Source organism: Brienomyrus brachyistius, chromosome 9 (assembly GCF_023856365.1).
Source record: "Brienomyrus brachyistius isolate T26 chromosome 9, BBRACH_0.4, whole genome shotgun sequence".
Lineage (NCBI taxonomy): Eukaryota > Metazoa > Chordata > Actinopteri > Osteoglossiformes > Mormyridae > Brienomyrus > Brienomyrus brachyistius.
This window is the reverse complement of record NC_064541.1, coordinates 7,006,354-7,029,989: the sequence shown is the minus strand read 5'-3', so window position 1 is coordinate 7,029,989 and position 23,636 is coordinate 7,006,354. Positions and strand designations below refer to the sequence as shown.

The 23,636-nt window shown below is 47.1% G+C and overlaps 1 protein-coding gene across 1 annotated transcript; it reads left to right on the top strand.

The window, feature by feature from the left end:
* Positions 1–1,236: 1,236 nt before the first annotated feature.
* Positions 1,237–23,231, top strand: LOC125748258 (ankyrin repeat and IBR domain-containing protein 1-like). The gene is given in 22 exon segments (XM_049024181.1): positions 1,237–1,383; positions 4,296–4,584; positions 8,173–8,440; positions 8,712–8,888; positions 9,089–9,206; positions 9,304–9,481; positions 9,483–9,510; positions 10,905–10,993; positions 11,171–11,315; positions 13,014–13,174; positions 13,530–13,618; positions 14,286–14,416; positions 15,528–15,662; positions 16,283–16,369; positions 16,452–16,518; positions 16,694–16,839; positions 17,255–17,433; positions 17,587–17,638; positions 17,751–17,825; positions 19,994–20,126; positions 20,379–20,416; positions 20,511–23,231. Coding segments are annotated over 21 exon segments (3,168 nt in total). The 5' UTR covers positions 1,237–1,383; positions 4,296–4,396; the 3' UTR covers positions 21,195–23,231.
* The last annotated feature ends 405 nt before the right edge of the window (positions 23,232–23,636 follow it).

The following is a 23,636-nucleotide window of genomic DNA, read 5'->3' as shown; positions in this document are numbered from 1 at the left end:
CTTGTTGATGGCTAGGTGAACATCGCTTCAGTTCCCAAACCTCTCCTCAGGGGCATCCCAGCCATTCCGTGGATTCGTTAAATTTCACTACTACTTCAATTAATTAATCTATTTAACTACTTCAAGTCAGTGAGGCACTGATTAGCTATACGAGGTGGGGTACTAGTCGAGTTGGGTGTGTTGTTGCAAATACTGGGGTGACTTTTGGGGAGATTTTGAAGTGGCTATAAGCTGACACACTTTAACAGGCATCAGAGATTTACGCCAATATGAAGATCATTTGAGCATCATTTTCTTAGACTGCCTAAGACTTTTCCACAGTACTGTATGAATATAAAATTTTAAGTTGGCTAGGCACACGTAAGAAATGTGTCCCATTTGTATAAAAATTCGCAAAATTTTCCATTTATTTTATTTAGAAAACAAGAATATTTGTGGATAAATGTGTAAATCTCCAGGGACCTTCCATTATCAGGTTGGAGCATGCCTGATTTTTATGCAAACAGGGGAATATGGTTAAAAGCACAACATTATGAAAAGGCATAAACCGTGCAAAGAGCGACATGCCATCTATAGTACCACATGCCGCGAGCCAGGTTAGCATAATTATCATTATAATGTCAATAATAATATGGGACAAGCATCCCGTTCACGGAGTACTCTAGGATGGTGTCATGTGCTACCATTTACTTCGTACTAGCACAAGAGACTGAAATGGATGGATGCAATGCTAGTCAACCAATTACAGAACATAGGCGGCCGCCCAGGGCGCTGGTTTTAATATACCGAAACGGGAATAGAAGTTTGCATGGGGGCGGGGGGTCGGCTTGCCTAGATGCGCTTCGACCGGCACTGGATGGATGGACGAATGCATGGATGAATACTAATGAGGTAGAGAAAATCTGGTTCACATATCGGCCTAAGTGTTGCAGTTAATAAGTAAATAAACACTGAAGCTATCTAACTAAATGAAAAACCTATTGATTCTTCTTCATCCAAATAAAATCCCTGCTGCCCATGATCACGTCGCAACTCCGCGCCCGTAGCGTCTGAATGGAGAAGCTTGAGTATTTCCGGGTCGAAGCCGGTGATGTAGCGGCCGCTGGGGAACCGAGAGAGAAACAGAGAGGAGACGGAGCCAAAGGGACGGGGAGCCGGCGGCGAGGGATCGGAACCGCGGATTGGCACCAGCTCCCTGCCTCGGAGGAAAAGGGTGCATTTGTAAGTGTATTTGTGTATTTTCTTTAGCGTTACAACGCAGATCTGTTCAGTTTTGGTAGAAGGCTCCTTGGCTGATTAAAGCAGTGTATCTGCTGGCTCTAGCTGCCTTCACTCACCGGGGGTGTGCATCGTGTCTCCGGCGTCCGGCGCTGCAGCTGGATGGTCTGTACTGAAGCTTTTGTTCACATATCAGCTGATCTTCTTCTTATCATCATCATCATCATTATTATTATTATTTTTATATCGCGTGATGCTGAAGCCGTTGGCATGATAACTCTCTCACGCCTGGCGTTATGTTGCAGTTACACTCATGCCGTGCATTGCTGATTTTATGCCTTGCCTCTTTATCGATGGTATTAACGTAAGGTGTTGCCGGACTATGGCTGATAGCTACTAGTTGAGAGAGACCTGGTCGCCTAACAAAGAGCCGAGGAGTTTCACAGGGCACCGCGATCATTTGCACGAGTCGCACCTCGCATGGTTGACCAAACTTTGTATGACACCGACTTGAATATGTTGCATCGTAACTAAAGCAAACGGGGGGCTTGATTTGCGCTGTTGCATTTTCGGCAGAGGTTGTGTGTGTGTGTGTGTGTGTGTGTGTGTGTGTGTGTGATAAGCAGGTCTTTTACAGGTTCAGCACGAATGAAAGTATTTGTGGGAAGTTTCGCTGTCAAAGCGAGAACCAAAGAAAAGCTGAACGCCAGTCTTTATAAAGTAAAAAAATGAGCCTAATTTTAGTTTCTTTTCGCTCTTGTTTCTGTGTTTTATAAATTTCACCCAATAAGGACATGTTTTACTTGTTTTCATTTATATTTGTCCCTGTTATGTAAAAATGACCAAAATCTTATATATATATATATATATATATATATATAAACTACGTTTGAAAAGCACGGGAAGCTGTTTCTGTCCTGATTATCTTCCAGAGCACTTGCTGGAATTTTCAGCCAGCAAAAGCAGGAAACCAGTGCTGGGTGCTCCCTTTTGGGCCGTGACTGTGCACTCCGGCCGTGACTAATCACCCTGGCATTTACGGTCTCGGAGCCCACAGGGGTAGATGGTTACCTGGGCGAGAAGCAGCCAGCTTCACCCAGTAGCACCTGAGATCTTTATGCTGCCCAGAATCTCATTTCCAAGTATCATAAAAATTCTGCCATCCCATCCACTTTGGTTCCAGGAGGGCATGAAGTGGATAAGCTGGTGAAGCCAGTGTGATTGTGAAATTGCTAAAGTTTACAGCATTTATTTTGAGGCTGAAGATGGAGCCTAATCTTGGGATTTCTAAGAGGAAGACCTCCCTCTGCTGCTAATGACAGCTGTTTGATGACATCACCTGACGGGGCTCATAAATGTCTCACTGAGGCAGGGGGGTTGTTGGGTGCACTTTCTCTAACCTGCACATCAGGGACTGTCTCCTCCGGCATTCCTCTGGCCACAGAGTTGCCATGGTGACCGGCCGAAACGCGGGGTCAGTGTGGTGTAAGCTTGCCATGGGTTACGGCCTCGCTGTAATTTCCCAGCAGCCCTCGCCCATTAAGCATCGTTACTGGAAAATCAAATTGGGCTTTGGTCTGGCGGAGCCAAATCTCAGGGCTCTGGGGTTGGATTTCTGCAAGAGATAGAAGACGTCTTGGAAAATTTGGGGGGGGGGGGGACTGTGTCTTTTGCTCTCTGGGTTGAGTTTGGGATGATGAGGCACGTAGGCAGCTGTGAAGCTTCGCCGCCTGTAGGTGCAGTTTTCTGAGACACTCAAGCGTGCAACATCACGTCCTAGAAGGTCGTGGTGAGGGGATGGAAGCCAGGGTAGCGGAAGCTCTGGAAGCGCAATCATCAGGCCTCATCTGAAAAACGTTTTTTTTTTTACCTAATTTTCATACTATTCAGAAGCAACTGGACTAACTAGTATCTTGGCCTGCTGTGATGGTGAGATTTAAATGGGATTTCTCACATGCATGTGAGCAAAACAAAGAAACACTGTGGTGTAAACAGTAGACTGGATTATGGTGGGTTATTGTGAGGGGAAGCTCACCGATTGTACGGAAGAGGCCAGAGAGCCAAGCTGGCCATTGTCCCTGTTCCAGTGTGACATTCAGCTGGAATTGTCACATTTTAAAAGACTGAAGAACTGGTTTGCAAAGTATCCTGTGGTTCTAAGCTGCTCACTATCCCATCTGTTAATGTAAATGCCGATTTTTGTTTACAAACAGAATCTGATTTGTGTTTGTTGAGCTTGCCATAGTGGACTGTAATTATTATATATATGTATATTTGCTTTTAAAATAATGATTATATCTGTGCTGTAGATGTAATGCTCCTTTTTGTTCACTGCTTGTCTTATGGCATGATTAACGTCTTATGTTTTAGAGTTATTATTGCCTCATACTCTTAAATCACTTCGGGGAATCAGCCTGAAACTGCTGGGCTGCTTTCTGGAATGCGCCATTGGTCCTGTAACCCTCCCTCCCCGATTCCCGATTTAAATTGGTACAGGCCAGCCGCTGCTGCATGCGTTCCTTTCAGTGGCCTGCCTGAGGTTCCTTCTGTTAGCCACGCCCCTCTCTGATTGTCACCCGACCGGTTGGTCCTGTCCCAGAGCTGCTCAGGCAAACAAACGTTAAGGGTAGATCAGTTTTAACGTGCTGGAATACGCTGACTCAGGGGCGGGCTCTGCATCAGAACCGGTGCTGGCGACCCCGGTATGATCCATGTGCAGGAGGGGGGTGCCATGGTGAATTCCAGTGGCTCACCAGTCCTTCCGTGATTCCAGCTGGAGTCAGGAGGAGCCTGGCCTTCTTTTTTCCTGGATGCCGAAGTTGACCGAATTCTGGTGTTGGCACTTGGAACAGATCTGTTCCGTGTGTCACTCTGAAGTGTAGCTTGTAATCTCTGTGAGCTAGTGTATTTATTTATGCTGTGATTGACTGTCTGTAAATCTGAGAGTATCCTCGACAGTAGCAGGTTATTATTCCTGTAGGATGTTTATTACTCTGTGGCTACTTACTTTTCCAATCAAACCGAGTGGGGAATTTTTCTCCAGATGTTAATTTTTTGCCTTGTTCCTTCGCTCCCAGCTCTTCCCGGTGAGGATCCTGGCGTGATGCGGCTCGTCCGACTTGCCGAAGACGCCCCAGTGCTGTGGGGGCGGCCTCATCGCCCCGCCTGACGCTAACCCATGGGGAACACGGGCGGCAAGTTCCGCAAGGCCCTTATCGGTGGAGACGAGGGCCTGGCCTCCCAGATCTACGAGGGAAACCCGCAGTTCAGGGAGTCCCTGGACCCCAACGCCTCCTACGGGGAGCCATACCAGCACAACACGCCACTGCACTACGCCTCCAGACACGCCATGGTCCGGCTGCTCAGGTCCGGTTCGACAGGCCAGCACGTCACCCCCCGATTACGGGTCATTGTGTCACTCTGATTCGCTCCTGGTCACAGGCTCACGCTCACTCAGTTTTTGGTGTGATGGTTGTGTTTATTTGCTGTTTTTTGGGTGAAAATCAGGTGATCTCAGGTGGTCTCTTACTCAGCATTAATTGATCTTTGGGTGTTTCTTGCTATGGAGCGGAGCGTATGGGTGGTGTCCCGAGGTCTGCTGTGGTCAAGTGTGCGATCACAGACCTCTCCCGGAGGCCATAGCCTCTGAGGTCCCCGACCATCTCGCTTAAAAAGCCTGCTGAGTCTGATGACCACAGCGATCAGCTTCAGCCGGCCACGCTGCCTCCGCCGGGTTGAGTTTCACTGCAACTTCCACAGATGTACGTCGGTTGGAACGCAGTGTCGGCAGTGATTTGCTGCCACAGCTTTTGTTCTGAAAGCTGCCGCTGCCCTATTACTGTGAGGAGAATGGATCTGTGCGCTGGTGTGCTGTGCTCCAGCTGAACTGTAGAGTCAGTGTTCAGCAAAAATTAGAGCGACAGCTTGGGTGGGACACCCTTTACTGGGCATGGAAGCATTCTTCACGTCTGAGATTATATCATTATCTTAGGTTAATAATAGCAGTATTAATATATTTTATAGTGTGTGGATATATATAGTTTATAAACATAAGCAGAGGAAGTGTTTGGTGTGTGTGTTTTTTATAATAATAATTACTTAATCCCCGATGGCTCTTAAAATCTGTTAAATAATTGATTGTGCACAGGGAAGAATGTCTTGATTGTGGCCGTTAGCAGATTGCTGAATTTTAATCTGTGTCGCGATCCTGTATTTGACCAGACAGCATGTTCAGCATGCTGCTGCCATTATAAAACACGAATGTAGGAATGGGTAAGTACATACAAATTGAGTGAAATTTGCATGCAAAATACAGATGAAGGCAAAATGCAAATGAGGTAGAGAATAAGTGCCAATGAGCTGTAAAAGTGCCTTCGCAGTGTACAGCGTAGGGCTCTGTGATTTGGCAAAAAAATATTTTTTCCATATTGATATTTATAACGATATTTAATTTGAAAATGTAGAGTATCTCGATAATGTCCGAAGAAACAAGTGTGTTCGGTAGTAAATTTTAGAAGATTAACAAAAATATAACACTTTACTGAGAATTTGTGGGGAAATTCTCTCCAACCCCGTCTTGCTCTCCATGACACAGATGCATATGCAGGTAAGGGCGAGCTTGGCAGTGTATGGCAGCCGACTGCAGTGACGCCCATGGAGCTGGGGGTTAAAAGCCTTGCTCAAGGGCCCGCAGACATGGCTATTCTGGCAAAGTGGGGCTCAAACCAGCACCCTTCCTGTCACAGACACAGAGGCCTAGCCCACAGAATCATACGCTGCCCCATAATGTAAACATGATGTAGACATTTTTACAAGAAGAAATCCGCAAAAAAGCACCAAATGTAAACACTGTAGTTTAGAATAATACAACACAAACATTTAACTATGCAAACTGCCAGGTTCCGCTTTGCCTGGAGGCTGATGCTGGTATGCGGTCTGTAAGCATCCCGCTCCTCGTCGGCGGAATGAACGGTGAGGCTCACATGTGGCTCCGACGCACGGTTGGACCGCAGGTCGGCGGTAATGGCTAAACCGCTTAGCCAAATTTCCAGATTTCCAGGGGGCTCTAGGTAAAGATGAGGCAGCGCAGATTGAGAAAAGTATTTTCTGCCAGGGAGTTCGTACCTGCAGCCCAGCTCTGAATCCGTGTTTCTTCCCTGTGCTCAGAGACATTTATGTGATTTGCTGTACAGTGTGTTACTGTGCTTGTTACATACTTGCTCCTTTTTGATTGCTTTTCGTTTGGGGCAGTGACCACAAAAGACCACATGATCGTTTGGTGCTTCGTTACAGCCCCACTTAGCCCAGACACAAGCATTCGCAGTTTAACGTGGGCTGGCATTTTCCTCCTGTTAGTACCGTCACTGAGATGGTACCATTTCAGGTGACGGAAAAAATTTCTTGTGTTTCCCATCTTGGTTGGTACTGATTTATGAGATTTTGCAGACCGGCTTAATCTGAGCTGTGTTCCGTTTTAAAAAATCCAAACTGCTTCCAAATAATTTACGTAGTGTTACATTATCCTCGAAATATGAGGAAGTTGTTAAAAAATGTAACTTCACCTTCACCGCCGCTTTCACCCTTGCCGGTTCCACTCACCCCCCCCCCCCCCCCCCCCCCCGCAGAGCTTTCTTTATTCCTTGAGACTCCAACAATGCTTTGCAGTAGGAATTGACAGTGTACTTTGACAAGTAAGCCAAAAAAACTGCAAAGAACATACTTGTGTTCTTGGCAAGAGCGGTTTTGCTACCTAGCCTCCCAGGAACGATTTTGGGATGCAGCTGAATCATGGGATTGTTCTCGTTGTCGAGGATACAACAAATGCATCGTTGATATTTGGGGATGGAGGGGGGAAGAACGACATCTGGGGATTTTTACCATCCTCCGTACTCCTGATCTTCAGTATTGAAACGGTAAATCGACAGTGGAAGATGCCATCAACTGGATACATGACACAAGAACAGTAAAGCATGCATATCGATAAACATCCAGGCTATTGTCACATTTTTGCTGTGTGATCTATCCGTACAGAGTAAAAATGTCAAAACTGACCATTTTTATCACAATTCCATTTTGAGATTCTTTCCCAGCTCCAGTACAGCGTATATGGTGGTAAACCATAAATTAAAATGCTCCGGTTGGGGGGGGTTCAAGCCTTGAACGATGTTTGGATGCTTTGTTTGGCTAATAGGAAGTCTGGGTCTGTGTAGCCATTCATCCTGTCGCATGGCGCGTTAAGTTGCCCTGCAAGTCATATCAGGGGCCCCTCGATGTAGACAGGCAGACTTGGATAAACCCAAAGCCCCCCCAAACCGTGAGCAAAGTCTGCATGCCAAGAGAGAGAACCCGTATTTATATATATATATATATATATATATATATAAACAAATTCATATTGTCCCTTATTTGTGAGAGAACAATTGCTTTTTATCAAAATAATATCTGTGTCTTAATGGAGTGGGTTGCTGAAATGCTGTGTTGCCATAGTGACCTGCCCTGTTTAACATGGACTCCCCATTTACACTCTGAGTGTTACTTTATGCTTGCAAGGAAACTGACTAAAAATCTGTGATTGTGTGACATTGCAGAAGTCACTGGTGTAAAAAGTTCAAACTGAAGCCAGAGTAAGTTTGGTTAGGGATTAGTTACAGGATTTTCCTGAAAGGTCGTAGGAGCCTGTCAGTCTTTTGTCCTTATTAACATTTAGCGACACATTGTATGGGTCCTGTTCAAACCTGTCAAAGCCTGAGGAGCGTGAGGAAGGTTTCCCTGTCACCGTTGACAACCGGGGGAGTTGGCGCTGATTCGGCCCCCCACTCGTTCGGCGTCCATATCGCTGACGGCTCACCGCTCTATAACGTTTCCGTAGTGGTGCGCTATGGTGGTCTTGGAGGGGGGGAGGGTCACCGTGCCATCCTCACTCCTGTGCCGCATCCCCCCCCCCCCCATCTCCAGGTGCTTTCTCTTGAACAAAGACGGGAACCCCAACAAGCGCAACATGCGCGACGAGGTCGCCCTGCACCTGCTCTGCATGGGGCCGCGCATCCTGCTTCCAGAGGGCGATGAGCGGCGGCGGCTGGACTGCATACGGGTCGTGCTGCAATGGACCGGCGCCCGGCTGGACCATGGCGAGTATGAACGCGCTGACATCAATGCCACTGACGACAAGAGGAACACATGTCTGCACTATGCGGCTGCCTCAGGGATGGAGGCATGTGTGGAGGTGGGTCATCCCTGAACCTTGAAGTCACATCCCATAAACCCTATTCACCCTCCAACCTGCCTCATTAAGCAGTCTTTTTAATGATGTCATATTCATAAAGATTTACTTCTGGTCGTACTGGGGGGAGTTGGGTTTCAGAATCCGTAGTTGGATTGACTGCTAGTTGCTTGCTGGTTTAGTCTGATGGGAGGTTGGTTAACTGAGGTGATTGATTTGACCATTACTCCCCCCCCCCCGTATCAAGACCTAACCCAGGGGTCTCGCCCCGCAGCTGCTGGTGAAGAGCGGTGCAGATCTCTTTGCCGAAAACGAGGACAGGGAGACCCCGTGCGACGCTGCAGAGGGACGGGGTCACCGCCGACTGGCACTCAGCCTCGAGTCGCTCATGGTTTTCGCTGGGGACCCCGAGGGCGTTGAGGATGAATATGCAGACCTGAACCGTGGGGAGGTGGGGCTCGCCGTCGCTGTGCTTTCCGCTGGTTCGGGAGAGTCGCGTGACAGTGCAGGTTTTTGTAGACCAGTTTAAGGTTGGGGACTAGAGTCTCTGAGATTATGCTCCTGCTCTCACTGTATGTCCCCTGGAGGCGTAATGGCAGCATAGATGGCTTACCCTCCTCCTCCTCCTCCTCCTCATCCTCCTCCATGCAGCTCTATGAGGGTCTGGGACCGCAGGACCTGCGTCGCTTAAAGGATGTGCTCATTGTGGAGACCGCTGACATGTTGCAGGTTCCTCTCTTCACCGCCGAGGCCTTGCTGCGGGCGCATGGTAATAATCCCCCCCCCCACCTGCTCTGTAAGCCCATGTCTGCAGATGTTCTCTTCTGAGATGGGAATGAAATGATGACTTGGGTTCCCCCTCTCAGACTGGGACAGGGAGAAGCTGCTGGAAGCTTGGATGTCCAGCGCAGAGAGCTGCTGCCGTCGCTCCGGGGTGCAGATGCCTGCTCCGCCCCCTCGTGGCTACAATGCCTGGGACACCTTGCCATCGCCCAGGAACCCCCGCACTGCCCCATCCTCAGCAACGTCACCCGACGACCTCAGCCCCCCCGGGAACGGAGGAGACGCCCTCAGTGAGTCGAGCCTGACCGTCTCGCCGCTGACCCACAGATGGTTCGAAACAGAACGTGCCCTTTTTGTGAAGCAGGAATCCGAATCAAATTCAGCAAACGTGCTTTTTAAATCTGTATTGGTAGAGTGTTAAGCAGAACGGGGAAACTCGATGTGTGCCTGTTTCACTGTGGTCGTCTTTGTTTGGGGCCCTCAAAGCTTCTCCTTGTTCTACACATAACGTCAAGCGGCCTGGTGAACAATTGCATCCTCGCAGATCACTGTCCGTATTGTTGGGGAACAGCGGCTACTTTTGTGCAGACTGCTGAGTGCAGTTCATATTGCCCCCCCCCCCCGCAGTGCGTTTCTGCAGCTGACGGAGCACCAGCGTCCTGCTCCTGTTATCACACGTAGCTTCACCTCTGGCCCCTTCGGCAGGGACCTCGATCAGGCTGTTTCAGCAGGCCTCCTCCTGAGGCCCTCAGCTTAGGCGTCCTCAAAGCTCCTTAATGACTCCTTTTCCGTCATGTTAGTTAGCAGAATAGAGGAGGCCCTTCTGTGATGTTCCCTGATGTGCTCCTCAATGTTGCGTGCTGAACCGGTTTCCACCAACAGTGCTGGTGCCAGTTCTGAGCTGCTTCGAACTTGGTGCCTTTTTGAGAACCTGCCTGCATTTCCACCAGTTTTTAAAAAAGTACGGAAAAGAAATAAGCGGAAGTGAGAAAAGGTTTATTTTAACCCTGGTTTATGGATTTATTTTGATGTTTCGAATTTTAAGTTTTTATAAGCTGCCGAACCAGAAAAAAATGCGGACGTTCGGATGAGAGAGCCATTTTTTTTCTTTTTCTTGCTCAGGGCCAGTTTTCTGTGGTGGAAATGCGCGTAATCGGTTCCAGATTGGGACTAAGCCCGGCACCGGTTCTGGCACAACTTTGGTGGAAATGAGCTGTCAGTAGCCACATCATTATTGGTCTGCCATGTTGCTAAGGCTTCTTTCAGAAGTTACTTGGTACGTTCGTTAATTACTGTGCCTGGAATTAGGTGGAGTCATGCCTCACACCCGAGTTCAGCTTATGCACCTTCTCCTGCATGCTCTTGTACTTTAATGATGGGGAAATGAAGTGGCAGTACAGTGTATTTTAAGTGTTTTTAAAAGTTTTGTGTATAGTAGCGCACTACACTTTTATGATTTTTACCCTTTCAGCCACTGGAGGGCGCTATGCCACATCTACCTCTCACTCTTTCAATACTCTGTTTGCTTGGTTACATCATTTGTCCCCTGCGGGGAATGAAATGCTTCCATAAATCTCAGTGACCGCATTTGTTTGCCTCTGTCGACGCTTTGATGGCTTTTGAAAGCTCTGTGACATGTGTGTCTGCTTCTGTTCCTGAATCTCCCATTTCCCCCCCCTTGCAGTGCGGCATTTGCATGTGCAGCATTTCAGAGTTTGAGGAGCCCGTGGACATGCCGTGTGGACATGAGTTCTGCAGAGCATGCTGGGAAGGGTAATGTGTCCATGTTGATTTTTTTTTTACGTTTCCCTGTGATGTATTCTTTCTTTGCGGTGATGTGCTTTGTGATGTGCCGACGCCCCTCTTTAGCAGTTTCTTGCTGAGCTCACAGCACACTGGTCCAGTGCCCGGCCACTGTGTTTCACATCTTTCTTTGTATTTGTCCATCAGGTTTTTGAACCTGAAGATCCAGGAAGGTGTCGCTCATGGCATCCGCTGCCCGGCACACGACTGCTTTCAGTTGGTTCCCGTAGAGATCATTGAGAGCGTGGTCTCCCGGGAGATGGACAGGCGTTACCTCCAGTTTGATATAAAGGTAGATGTTTGTTGGGGAGGCTGGTGAAAATGACACGGCAGCTCTTTGTCAGGAGATGTGATGATTCAGTGTTTACACTGACAATATTTCTATCAACACTCGGTACATTTACATGCACAGCTAAGTAAAGCTATGATTATAGCTCAACTCTGCCATTTAATCAGACTACTGTCCTTGTCCCAGTATACATGTACGGGAGGGGGATCGAATTATTGATTGAAGTATATCTGACTCCACTACAATAGGTCATGGTATGGCTTCTTTCGGCTTATTAGTATTGGCCTTTTTTATGCTTGACCTATTACATCACAGATATCTCAAAAAAAATTATGGTGGATCGATTATGGTGCATACGTGGATAAATGAATTGACACAAGCTTTTATTGCGATCTGGTTGGAAGAACACATACAACAAGGTCAGGATAGCATAACAAGAAATAAAGTATTTTGTATAATATACTATGACAGCACGGTATTGGAAATTTTTCAAATATTGCAAAGTGATTTTTGTCATAAATACTGGGGTAAGTTCAACATAAATTTCCCGTGGAATCATCTAGGAGTGATTGAAACAGCAGAGATGAAAACGAGCGTGACACTCATGCAAAAGTAACAGAAGTAAACTTTAAGCTGATTGATGCATATAATGGATAATCTTGAAAATAAATCATTAAAATTGAAAAACTTGGTAAGTTTATTTTTCCTATGACAGAGTAAAAATGTTTTAGTGAGACTTTAACTCCCTGCACTATAATATCCGTACCAAAATGAAGGTAAGAAAAGGCCTGATCTTAATCTAGCTGAATAGCGATGTAAGAATTGGATGTGCATATGATGCAATGTTGGTATTAATATTGCATGTCATCCCATCTGAATACAGCCATCTTTAGGATTCAGTACAAAATATCCCACCTCCATGGCATTTGGTGCCGGAACCAGTTTTTACGCCAGTGGAAAACCAACACCCACAAAGTACGGTACTTCAAGTACTTTTTTGAAGTACCAAAGTGTAGTACCTGGGGCCGTGGCAAAGCACCCTTTATTTGAGCGGTGAACTGGACAGCTTGACAGCGTGGTACATTTCACACATGCGGTACATTGTACCAAAGGAAGACGACATGGTGCCTGAGTGCCAACAACTCAACCTCTGCTATGCTTCATGCTGCTTCTGTGTACCAGATTCTTCTGTTAATTCTGGGTCACCACCCGGGGGGGTGGGGTTGGGGGGGGGCGGCACACACTGGGGTGCATGCGCGTGGTGTCTACGCCAGTTTCAGACCGAATGTATACATGCAGGAGTAAAAAGACTCCCAATTGCATTGTCTTGGAGTATTAATCCTCCATGGAATAGAAATTGTATTTAGTTCAATTTCAGTCGGACTAACATGTTTGCATGTACTTCTTCAAAAGTCAGATTTCAGTTGTACTAACACAATTTTCTTAATGTGCATGTAAATGTACTGAATTTTGTTTTTTTTTGTTTTTTTTTTTTTGGGGGGGGAAATTAAGCTAGATAATCTCCTCAGCAATGTTAGCCCTGCCTGGGGGTTTGTTATAACAGCTTCTCTGCTGTTGGCCCCGAATTAAAATAGTTACTTTTTTAAATGAGTGAGAAGAAAACGACAGCAGTATATTTGGCTCCTCCTGTGTGGGGTGTCTTGGTTTAACTCACTTTGCACCCCTCCCCCCTTTAACCAGGCCTTTGTGGAGAACAACCCGCTGATCCGCTGGTGTCCCCGGGCGGGCTGTGAGCGGGCGGTGCGGCTGTCCCAGCGCGGCCCTGACGCCGGCTCCTCCGAGCCGCTGCTCGTGCTTCAGGCACCTGCTGTGGATTGTGGAAGAGGCCACCTGTTCTGCTGGTCAGCACGCTGCTCCTGAACCGTGCTCATGCATGTCCGCTGCCTCGTGGCAGGCCGGGGGGAGGGGGGTCTGTATGCTGCATAGTGACCCCAGGGGCAGAGTCTACATAGACGTCACCATGTCTGTTTTGGTTCACACAGTTAACTTGTGTTGCCCCCCCCCCCCCCCCCCCCCACTTCCGCACTACATGCTGATAGAAGCTGATAGCAGTTCTCTTGTTGTGTTTCAATGCACTCCATAAAGAGACTTCCTCCTCCTCTCTGGTGATGGGATCGATCTCAAGGTGTCGCTGGTTTGAGGTTTACCAGCAAAAGTTGTGTGTATCAGCAGTGCAGTGTGTGTTCCTGTCTGCAGGGAGTGTTTTGGAGAGGCCCACGAGCCGTGCGACTGCCAGACCTGGACCAAGTGGCTCCAGAAAGTGACTGAGATGAAGCCAGAGGAATGTAAGTGTTTTCCTGTATGTAACTGACTGTATGTACCTGGTGTATAGAGTGTGTGTGTGTGTGTGTGTGTGTGTGTGTGTGTGTGTGTGTGTGTGTGTGTGTGTGTGTGTGTGTGTGTGTGTACATGCCTTCCTGTTTGTATGTCTCTCTGTTTTCTGGGTGTTTTTCTGTGACTCGATACTGAGTTTTTTTTTTTTTTCCCCTTCTGAAGCATTATGAATCATGCTGTGATACACACACCCATGAACTATCCACTACTTGCGTCCTCATGAATATGACAATGGACTGACTTGCTTGCTCACTTCAGGAGGGAAATTCCTTAAAACAGCGTTTTCCCTCTCAGCTTCCTGCCCGACAGCCCACATTTTTGCTTCCTACTGGCAGCAAAAATGTGGACTGTGTGCAGGAGCGGATTGGGAAACGCTGCCATAAAAGAGCAGGGTTTGCTGCATTTCTAGCATGAATGTTCTGCACCCTATCTGATTGTCAGATGCAGCATGTGTGTCTGTAAATATGCTGTGTGTCGATATATCTTCCATTTGAATAGTGTCTCCTGTAGCCTCTGCTGTGTCAGATGTTTAAACCTGTCCTGTGAGGGTGCCCCCCTCGGTAACTTGTTCCTGGGATCCCGAGGCCAGTGCTTCTGACTCTCTCCCTTATTGAGAAGTGGCTGGCGTGAGTGAGGCCTGCGAAGACGCCGCTAACTGCCTGTGGCTGCTTACCAACTCCAAGCCCTGCCCCAACTGCAAGTCACCCATCCAGAAGAACGAGGGCTGCAACCACATGCAGTGCGCCAAGGTATGGAGGAGCTGCTCCACCCCGCTCCTGCCATGGGAGGGCACTTCCTGGTACAGTCGGCCAGGATACTCAATCATCAGATAATTCGGTTTACACCGAGCATCCTTTCCGCTCTTGGCTGGATTATTACCTTGTCACATGCCGAAGATGCACGTCACTAAATTGTTTGTTCAGGAGATTCCTGGAATTTCGTTGCTGTTAAAATGTTTATTGCAGATCTGTGCACTCTGCGTCTTGTGGATGTAATATTAATGTGATATGGAAATGCACATTTCCTTTTTGATTGATGCTTTTATTGACCCTAATGTAACATCAGGTGATGCAGATGTTTCAATTTCCCTGAAACAAAGGCCTGATAGATGGACCCGCATTTCGTTAATGAAGACTTAGCCATGCGTCAGTAAGAAGACCACAGGACTCATTACGCCCAGATCACTTTGGAGTGCAAATGCGAATGTTAAAAATTTAAAATGTCCTTTTAAAAGTCATTTCTGCTGCCTGAAGAATCATCTCTCACTCTTGTGGTATTCATAGAATATGCAGAACGAGTGCTCTGAAAGGGGGCAGGAATGAGTGGAGTTTCTAACACGGGGATACTTGTGATCATCCCCAGCCATCAAAGAAGCATAACTTATATATGCAACACTTTAAAACTTCAAAGGATCATCCACTCTAAGTCACCTACTTCCTCTGAACTGAGGAAGAACACTAAACTAATTCATTTGATGCACTAAACAGTCCATCCATCTATCCATCCACCCACCCACTTTTCCTGGACAGGGTCATGGGTAGCAAGAGAGAATGATTTTGGAAACATGTGGCACCCTTGCGAATGCAGGTCCATCTTTAGCCAGCTCAGAGCTGCAGTTCTCCAGGAACTGGCAGATGGAGTGGGCGGTAGATGGATAGTGGTCCGTAATCTGCTGGCTGCCGCACCACAGCCTGCCTGGACCAGAGCTGTGGAGCAATGCAGTATGGGGGTGGGGGGGCGTGTGACCTTTCCCGACCCCCCCCGTTTGGCACAGAGACCTCATTTCGCTATTCCAGTCTGACGGGGATTGATTCGTATTGAGTCCCTAACATCAGACCTGGTGCTTTGTATCTCTCCCAGTGCAAGTATGACTTTTGCTGGATCTGTCTGGAGGAATGGAAAAAGCACAGCTCATCGACGGGTGGATACTACCGCTGCACGCGCTACGAGGTCATCCAGCAGCTGGAGGAGCAGTCCAAGGAGCTCACAGCTGAGGTCAGGGGGCCCGCCACCGCTGCCATGGTTACCGGAAAGAACAATGTGCAAATGATATCATAGACTCCTGGAATTGTGTCCACAGAATGTGTGTGTGGCTGATGGTTCTCCCGAGTGCCTCGGAGACTCACAATGGTCCATCACAGGCTTCACAAAAAAGGGTGACTTCCTTTAAATGTAAACCAACATATTGCTGACTAAATAATAGTCTATTGTTGGGCACACAAAGGAACACATCCAACCCAATCATTGCTTGGGAGATGCTTTCGTTTGAGAAATTGGACAACTTACACATTACTTCAATGTGTGTACACTGAAAATGAGGAATAACTGAAGCGTAAACAGCCAGGACCCCCACCCCCCCCCCCCCCGGGTAGTTGACCTACAACCCCTGGTGCTTCCACAGCTAACTAGTGTCCCGGTGCTGTAGCTTGATCAGGGTCCTTCATCAGCCCAGTCCGACATTGATTTTCCTGCTCTTGTTTCATTTGTCTGTCTTTCAGCTCTGCTCCTTGCTATCCTATGTTTTTGTTTTTTTGTTTTGTTTTATTATTATACTATTATATTATTATATTATTATACGAGACATGTCGGAAACCTTAGGCTGTCTGTCCCTTCAGGTGGAGAGGAAGCACAAGAGCTATCAGGAGCTGGACCGCTTCATGCACTACTACACGCGCTACAAGAACCACGAGCACAGTTACGAGGTGAGCCAGCGCCCCCTGGCTACCAGTGCCGGCCTGCATGCCTGCCGTCTGACGAGCTTTGCATCTCCTGCTTTCCATGCAGCTGGAGCGCCGCCTGCTGAAGAGCGCAAAGGAGAAGATGGAGCAGCTGAGCCGTGCCTACGCCGGAGGTTAGGAGAGACGTATCAATTTGCCTGATGATACATTCTGTTACGGCCCAGGAGAGCCTGCTTTTAGACCCTGTTACAGTATTTGCAGGAGCAGGGGAGGTCAGCGTCTGCGACATTCCCGTGGGAAATGTCTGCGTTCCCCTTGCTTACGTATCGCATTCTGTTCTCTGTCCAGCAGAGGGCGACACTCCGGACACCACGTTCATCGAGCTCGCCGTGCGCGAGCTGCTGAAGACGCGCCGGGTCCTGAAGTGCTCTTACCCCTACGGCTTCTTCCTAGAGCCAAAAAGCACAAAGAAGGAAATCTTTGAGCTGATGCAGGTATTAATATACCTGCGAATCCCTTGTCATGGTTATTAAAAAGGTTAACCAGATGCTGTTTATCTACTTGAAGTTTAGCATTGTTGCGCTGTGCAGGGGTCATGCCTGGACTCAGTTGCGTAGCTCGATTCCCACCTCGGCTACATAAATGTGGAGCCTGCGTGCTCTTCCTACGCGGGTTTACGTTACTCCGTGATTTTGGTGGACTTAAGTATCCTCAGAGCCTATCCCAGCATGCATCACTACTCTGCTGTATGAAGCGGTTATGAAAAATGGAGCAGATATGGAGTATTTTATCAGTTATTAACTAAAGCATCTTCCTTGAAGGGTACAGCACCATGCTTTCCTGCAAGATTACAAAGCCTCATACCCCCAGGTATAAGCATCCTCTGTCTGTGTGCCTGTTACGCTCCAGACTGACCTCGAGATCGTAACTGAGGACCTCGCCCAGAAGGTGAACAGGCCATACCTGCGCACCCCACGCCACAGGATCATCCGCGCTGCCTGCCTGGTACAGCAGAAAAGGCAGGAGTTCCTGGCCTCCGTGGCGCGAGGCGTGGCCCCCAGCGACTCCCCTGTAGCCTCGCGACGCAGGTCGGTGTTCTGCTACTCCGTGTGTCTCCTGTAAGTTCGAGCCCTGCATGACCCCATGTGATAGCTGCTCGGCAAACAGGAGCCTTCACCTGTTTCAGGGTCTGGCTGCTCTGAACAGTATTGGTAACCAGTATGGTATCTTCCCACTCACAGCTTCACCGGTGTCGAGTGGGACTGGGAGTCCCTGGGATTGGTGTCACCCCAGGTGAGGCGTCAGCCCACAAACAGACCAGCCTCAGGTTGCTGTTCTGGCCCCTTTGTCACATTCCAGCTTTGTTTCTTTGTTTCTCTTCTTTAATTTGTGCCCTGATTTAAAGACCCCGAGGAGTCAGTCAGACCTCGGAGGGAGTGTCCAAAGAGGCAGAGGTCCAAATGCACGCAGCCAGCGGCAGGTAGTGAGTAAATTTCACTTATCTGGGGCTGGGGGCTGGATTCGGCCTGCCGCCCTGGGGGCCCGCAGGTGTTCAGTGTTTCCCATGCTGATGATGATGATGATGATGATGATGATGGTATTTCTATTGTTGGTTTATTCAAGAGTAAATTTTGTAACCTTTGCTAGATCCTTTAAATATCCTTTTTCTGTAAAAAAATTGATTCTGAGGTGATTCTGGGAGGAAGTAGATTACTAGTCCTCCTCAGTCTCAAGCCTGCTTTAAGTACAGCAGACCACACCATCCGCATAAAATGTCTGAATGACGAGGTTGCTGTAAAGGGACGCTGCTCTAAATTGATTAATCTCCTAGCTTAATAATAGTTCCTTTTTTGTAAAACTTTCCAACTTCTCACCCTCAGCTCATTTCACGGTCGGGGTCCCACAGGGGTCTATTCTAGGCCCTTTTCGTTTCTCCATTTACATGCTTCCACTTGATAGAATACTCTGGACCCACTGCTGTGCAGATGCCATGCAGCTCTGTCTTCCCCTGAATTCAAATCTTTAGCCATAGCTACACGCTAAGCCTATGTCAGTTGCCTTTAGGGTATTAAATGCTGGATGACCCAAACGTCTGTACCTCAAACAAACCAAATCAGAAATTGTTGTTTTCTGCCCACCTTATTCCCAGTACACAGATCTCCATTAACCTAGGTCAATTATCGCCCCTCATAAAGCCATTTGCCCAAAATCCTGGAGTAATTCTTGATTCTGCTCTCAAGTTTGACAAACAGCTTAGTGCAGTTGTCAAATCTAGTTTCTTCCAGCTCACATCCATTTAAAAAATTAAACCATTTCTTTCTTCAAGTGTCTTAGAAATAGTTATCCATGCCTTTTTCTCCTCAAGGCTTGATTTTTGCAGTTTCCTGTGCACCATAATCAACTAGTCATCCCTGGCCCACCTTTAGCTTGCTCAGAATGCTGCAGTTAGGCTTCTCACCGGCTCCAAAAAAAGGGATCACGTAACCTTTATCCTAGCCTCTCTCCACCGGCTTCCAGTCTGCCTTGGGACCAACGTTAATTCTCCTCTTTGTCTATATATCCTTGAATGGTTTAAACCCCTCAAACATCGCAGACCTCACATGTCCCCTACACAACCTCCAGGCCCCACAGGTCATCAGGATGGGTTTTCCGCTGATCCCTCGCCCCAAACGAAAATAAACTTGGTCGCAGCCCCCAGACTGTGGAAGAGTCTTTCCCTGGACATGAGATCCATCCCATCTTAAGACGTTTCTGCTGACTAGCTTTTAAATCCTATTAGCAGTTTGACGTGTCACTGTCAGTACATATAATTAACATCTTATTTTCTGTGTTTTGTGATCATTTTCTCTTCTCGTGCCTTTTTTCAATGTTCGTTTATTATAATTTTTTCTTTTTGGTGATCCTGTACCACCTGTGTCACAAAGCAGGACTTAACATGCTGAATTTAAGGTACCGCAGTTTAAATGGACTTTATCTTTGTTCACTTACATTACATCCAGACAACCTTAAGTCTAACAAGTTACCCAGTTATGCAAGAAATCCAGTTTCCTCATACAGGCCCCAGCACTTTGGTCAACAAATGTTGTTTTTAAATGTGCTTATGTGAATAAATTTGACTTGGACGATGCTTGTATTTTTACATAGGGAAGGTAAAAATGATACTCTGAACCCTCCTAAATCCATCTTGTAACATGCTCTACTATTTTAAGTTCTGCTTATTAAGCAACATTTTGATAAAATGTCCTGGCCCCTCATTGCCTTTTGATTCCTTTCCCACAACATCACAATTTGGGTATTTTTAGAATCGATCTATGTGCAAAAGAAACCACTGTGTAGCAATCAATGTCCTCTCCCAGCAGGAGGTAACCACTAGCAAATGTTGCCCTGTGTTTAATTTTATGAGGAAGTGACCTTTCAGAATTTCCCTCCCAGTAAAGAACAGCACATTTTCATAGGCCCCCTGTTGGAGGTATATTGATGTGATTTTAAATGTTTCTTTTTTTCTTGCCTTTTCTGAGCTGCGGTGCCAGCAGCAGGAGTGGCTCTTGGGGGCCCCCTTCTGGTTCTCTTGCAGTAGCACCTTGTTAACACTCGTGAATTCACGGGCTCTGTGACTCATGAACGGCCGCGGTCTCTGTGCTGTCACAGGGGTTTGCTGAGATGCAGCAGCGGCGGCGAACCAGATTCCGTAGGCATGGCGATGCGGGCAGCCAACGTGGCGATGTGGCCGGCCTACGTGGCGATGCACCCAGCCCCGCCGAGCTGATGGACAGCCCGTTGGGTATGACAGGATCTGAAGGCCTAATTCATAGTGCTGGTTTGTTGTGCATGAGGTTTGAGGCGATATGTCGGATCATAATGCCCCATTGAACCCAGAAAAGCAGTTTAGTTAGATACCTGCTAATATGTTATCTGACTAAACAAAATGATGGTGTGGTTTGGAATCTTGAGCTCCTCCTTTTGGACCCTGTTTCTCACATGAGCTCATTCTGTCCTGGGACCCGGAGGGTCCGGTTTGTCATATCCCACACAGATCCCAGGAGTGCAAGCCGTCGCCATGGCACCAGGGGGGTGAGTCTAGCTACCCCGCGAAGGCTTGGTGCCACTCCGCTGCTTCCGGCCGCAGACGCGCTAAGAGACGGCAACGCCGCCCTTTTCCCTCCAGGCCCTAAGCTCCCTGGATGAGGATGACCCCAACATGCTGCTGGCTATCCAGCTTTCACTGCAGGAGTCTGGGCTCCCCTTGTCTGGCGATTCCCAGGAGCCCGTCAGTGGTCAGGCCTCTCTGGCAGTGATCGACCCCTCCTTGGCCTCTAGGCTTGACCCTGTGGCCTGTGGTGAAGAGGCGCCCTGTGCCATCATCAGCAGCTCTGGGCTTCAGGAATGGGGCAGAAGAGCGATGAGGCTGACCAGCGTCACTAGCCGCTATGCTAAGCCAGAGCGTGCAAGTGGTCAAAACCCTTCTTGGAGGACCAGTGCCTTGTCCAACTCCACTGAAAGCAGACCTACCAGTGTAAACGCTGACGTCATCACCAACCCGCTGGGAAATGGTGCCGACCGCCAAAGTGACGAGCTGGGCCTCACCCACTCCCCGAAGGTAGGTGATGTAGCTGAGCCTCAACGTGTGCCAACACTGCCCCCAGAGGACGAACCGGGGTCAGCAAGGCCCACACAGCCTGAATTGGTGGGTATGGATGCTAACGCCATGTTGCCCGTGCCACCGGAAGATAGGAGTGTCCGCAGTAGCACTGATTCTGGTCACACCGATGCCTCTGGGTGTGACTCAGGTTCCAGCCTCCAACCGAACAGCGCCAAATTTGGCTTGGAGGAGCAAGTGCACTTGGTCTAAAAACCATTTGTTTAACTATATCCAGGTTGAATAGCAAAGTCTAAGCAAAAAATTTTTCTTTACGATGGCACAGTGTCTGTCGCAATCCTAGTAATTTTATAAATAAAAGGAATATTATTGTACAATAAGAAGATCAGGTCAGAGTACTGTATGCAATTTTTATGCACCTAGAGACTGCAGTTGTAGAAAATACAGATAAATAATCATCGGAGCATTTAACATCCAAACTGACTATTTGGATGATAGTCGTGAACATTTTGTGTTGGGGGGGGGGGGGGAGGTGTCAGTATTGAAATTATTGCTCTGAATTGAGCAGTGCCTTGCTGGGGTAGGAAGAGGGTGTGCATGTATCCGCCCGGGGGTTGGCATGGCAACACCTGCAGCCTGGGACATGGACAGCTGCTGGTGCAGAATCAAAACAATGGGATGCCTAAGAGGCATTGAAGAGCATATTTACCTGTAAGGTGTTTAAAGCGGCATTCAGGGGCAGCTGCCGAGATTCAGATCCGACCTGCAGTTACTGCTGGCAATCAGGCAGGCCTGTGTGTCTGTCCCACAGATATTCCTCAAGGAATATATGTGATTATTAGCATCATCTTTTATGCCAAAAATAATTCCGCAGTTATCTTTTCCCATGTACCATTGAAATGGTTCAAAAACATGAAGAGTATTCAGATGAGAGGTGTGGTTAGCTGTCTGACTTTTGGGGCGAGTCTTCTCACAGGGTTTTGATGTCTACTGTAGCCAGACGATGTTCACGAGCTGGGGAATATCGAAAGCTGAGGACAAACTACTGCTGTAAAAGTAGCTTTTTAATTTATTTCCTAACACTACTGACAACTGTTAAAATGATGAGTCATTTCGGGTTTTATTTTTGGAAATCTGACAGCGATGAAGACAGATGGTGCACTAGAGAAAAGTGTCTGAATTGCCGAGTAGTTTTCTAATTCCTGCCTTTATATATGTTGCTACAGTAAGACTTGATTCTGAAAGTCTGATTTGTACAGCTCCTTGCTGGACACACAGTCTGCTACAGAGAATTCTCATCCATTTCTGACTGACTTGGCCATTCCCAATAATCCAAATTTTATTCCCCAACAGATGCAAATTTTTAAGAGAGTGTTTATGTAAGCAATGCAGTTAAGAAGTTTACGTCATTTTACCAAATTGTCCACAAATACAAGTAGAGAGGCTTCTAAAAGACTTTAAAACTGGAGCAAAATCCCCGGCCCTCTGCGCCCATTCATTCTTGATACGGTATTATAATTATTTGGTAAGGGTGGGTCACAAAGCACGACCTTGATTTGCCTGTTGTGTATTTATCTTGTGTTGTGGGAGTGTGTGCACATGACCATTAAGTGCAATCAGAGAAACGTTATTTCTTAATCAGTGTAATTGTGATGTATTGCCATTGGTAATGGATAATTATACGTTTATGGCTTTGAGAACCATTTCTTTAGCAATCCTACAATCCTAATGTTTTTTTTTTCTATACAATTCTGTAGTGTGCCTTCATTTAACCTTAATTCATTTTTCTTAAATACTTTGAATTAAAGTAACACCTGATGTTGCAGTAAATTTAGTTCGTTTATGGAACTAAGTGTCCAAAAGATTTTTTTAGATTTTTAATGCATGTTTTATAGGGTTTTTTTTTTAGATTTTTTTTTTCCCCCCCAGAATGTTTTCCACAATGTTCTCTGTTTACCTTCTATTTAGTATGTTTATTGTAGCCAATTCATTGTGTCAAAGATTAACGTAACTTTTGATTTCAGTTCAATAGATCAAATATAATGTCATTTATAGTGGTTTGATGCACAGGAGGCTTTCCTGCTGGTTGGTTACTGGTGTACTTGAAGGGTTTCTAGGGTATTCAAATCCTGATCACAATGATGTCATGTTACATAAAACCTCTTGTGGTGGACAAAGATCCCAACTATGTTCATTTTTACTGCTGTGAAGGGGGCCAAAAATGTCACTTCAAATCAAGCCAATTAAAAAAAAATCTTATTTCTCATTTGAATAAAGTTTTAAAATCTACTGCATTTGACTTACTGAAGAAATGGAAAAAAGAAATAAACTTCACAAAAACACATGTTGCGTAGCCAGTAAGATAAGGATTTTTTTTTAAACTACCCAACCTTGCAATGTGATTTGCACTTTTCATGATTTCAACTTTGCAGATTTCCAGTTTTTTCACAATGCACAATTCCTCTCCGCACGGCAGCGCGCCTCTCTGCACTGTAGCGCGCCTCTCTGCACTGTAGCGCGCCTCTCCGCACTGTAGCGCGCCTCTCCGCACTGTAGCGCGCCTCTCCGCACTGTAGCGCGCCTCTCCGCACTGTAGCGCGCCTCTCCGCACTGTAGCGCGCCTCTCCGCAGTACACAACAAGACTAAAGCCTACCGCTGCCCATGTCCTGTTCTTCACTGGCTGCCAAGCAATA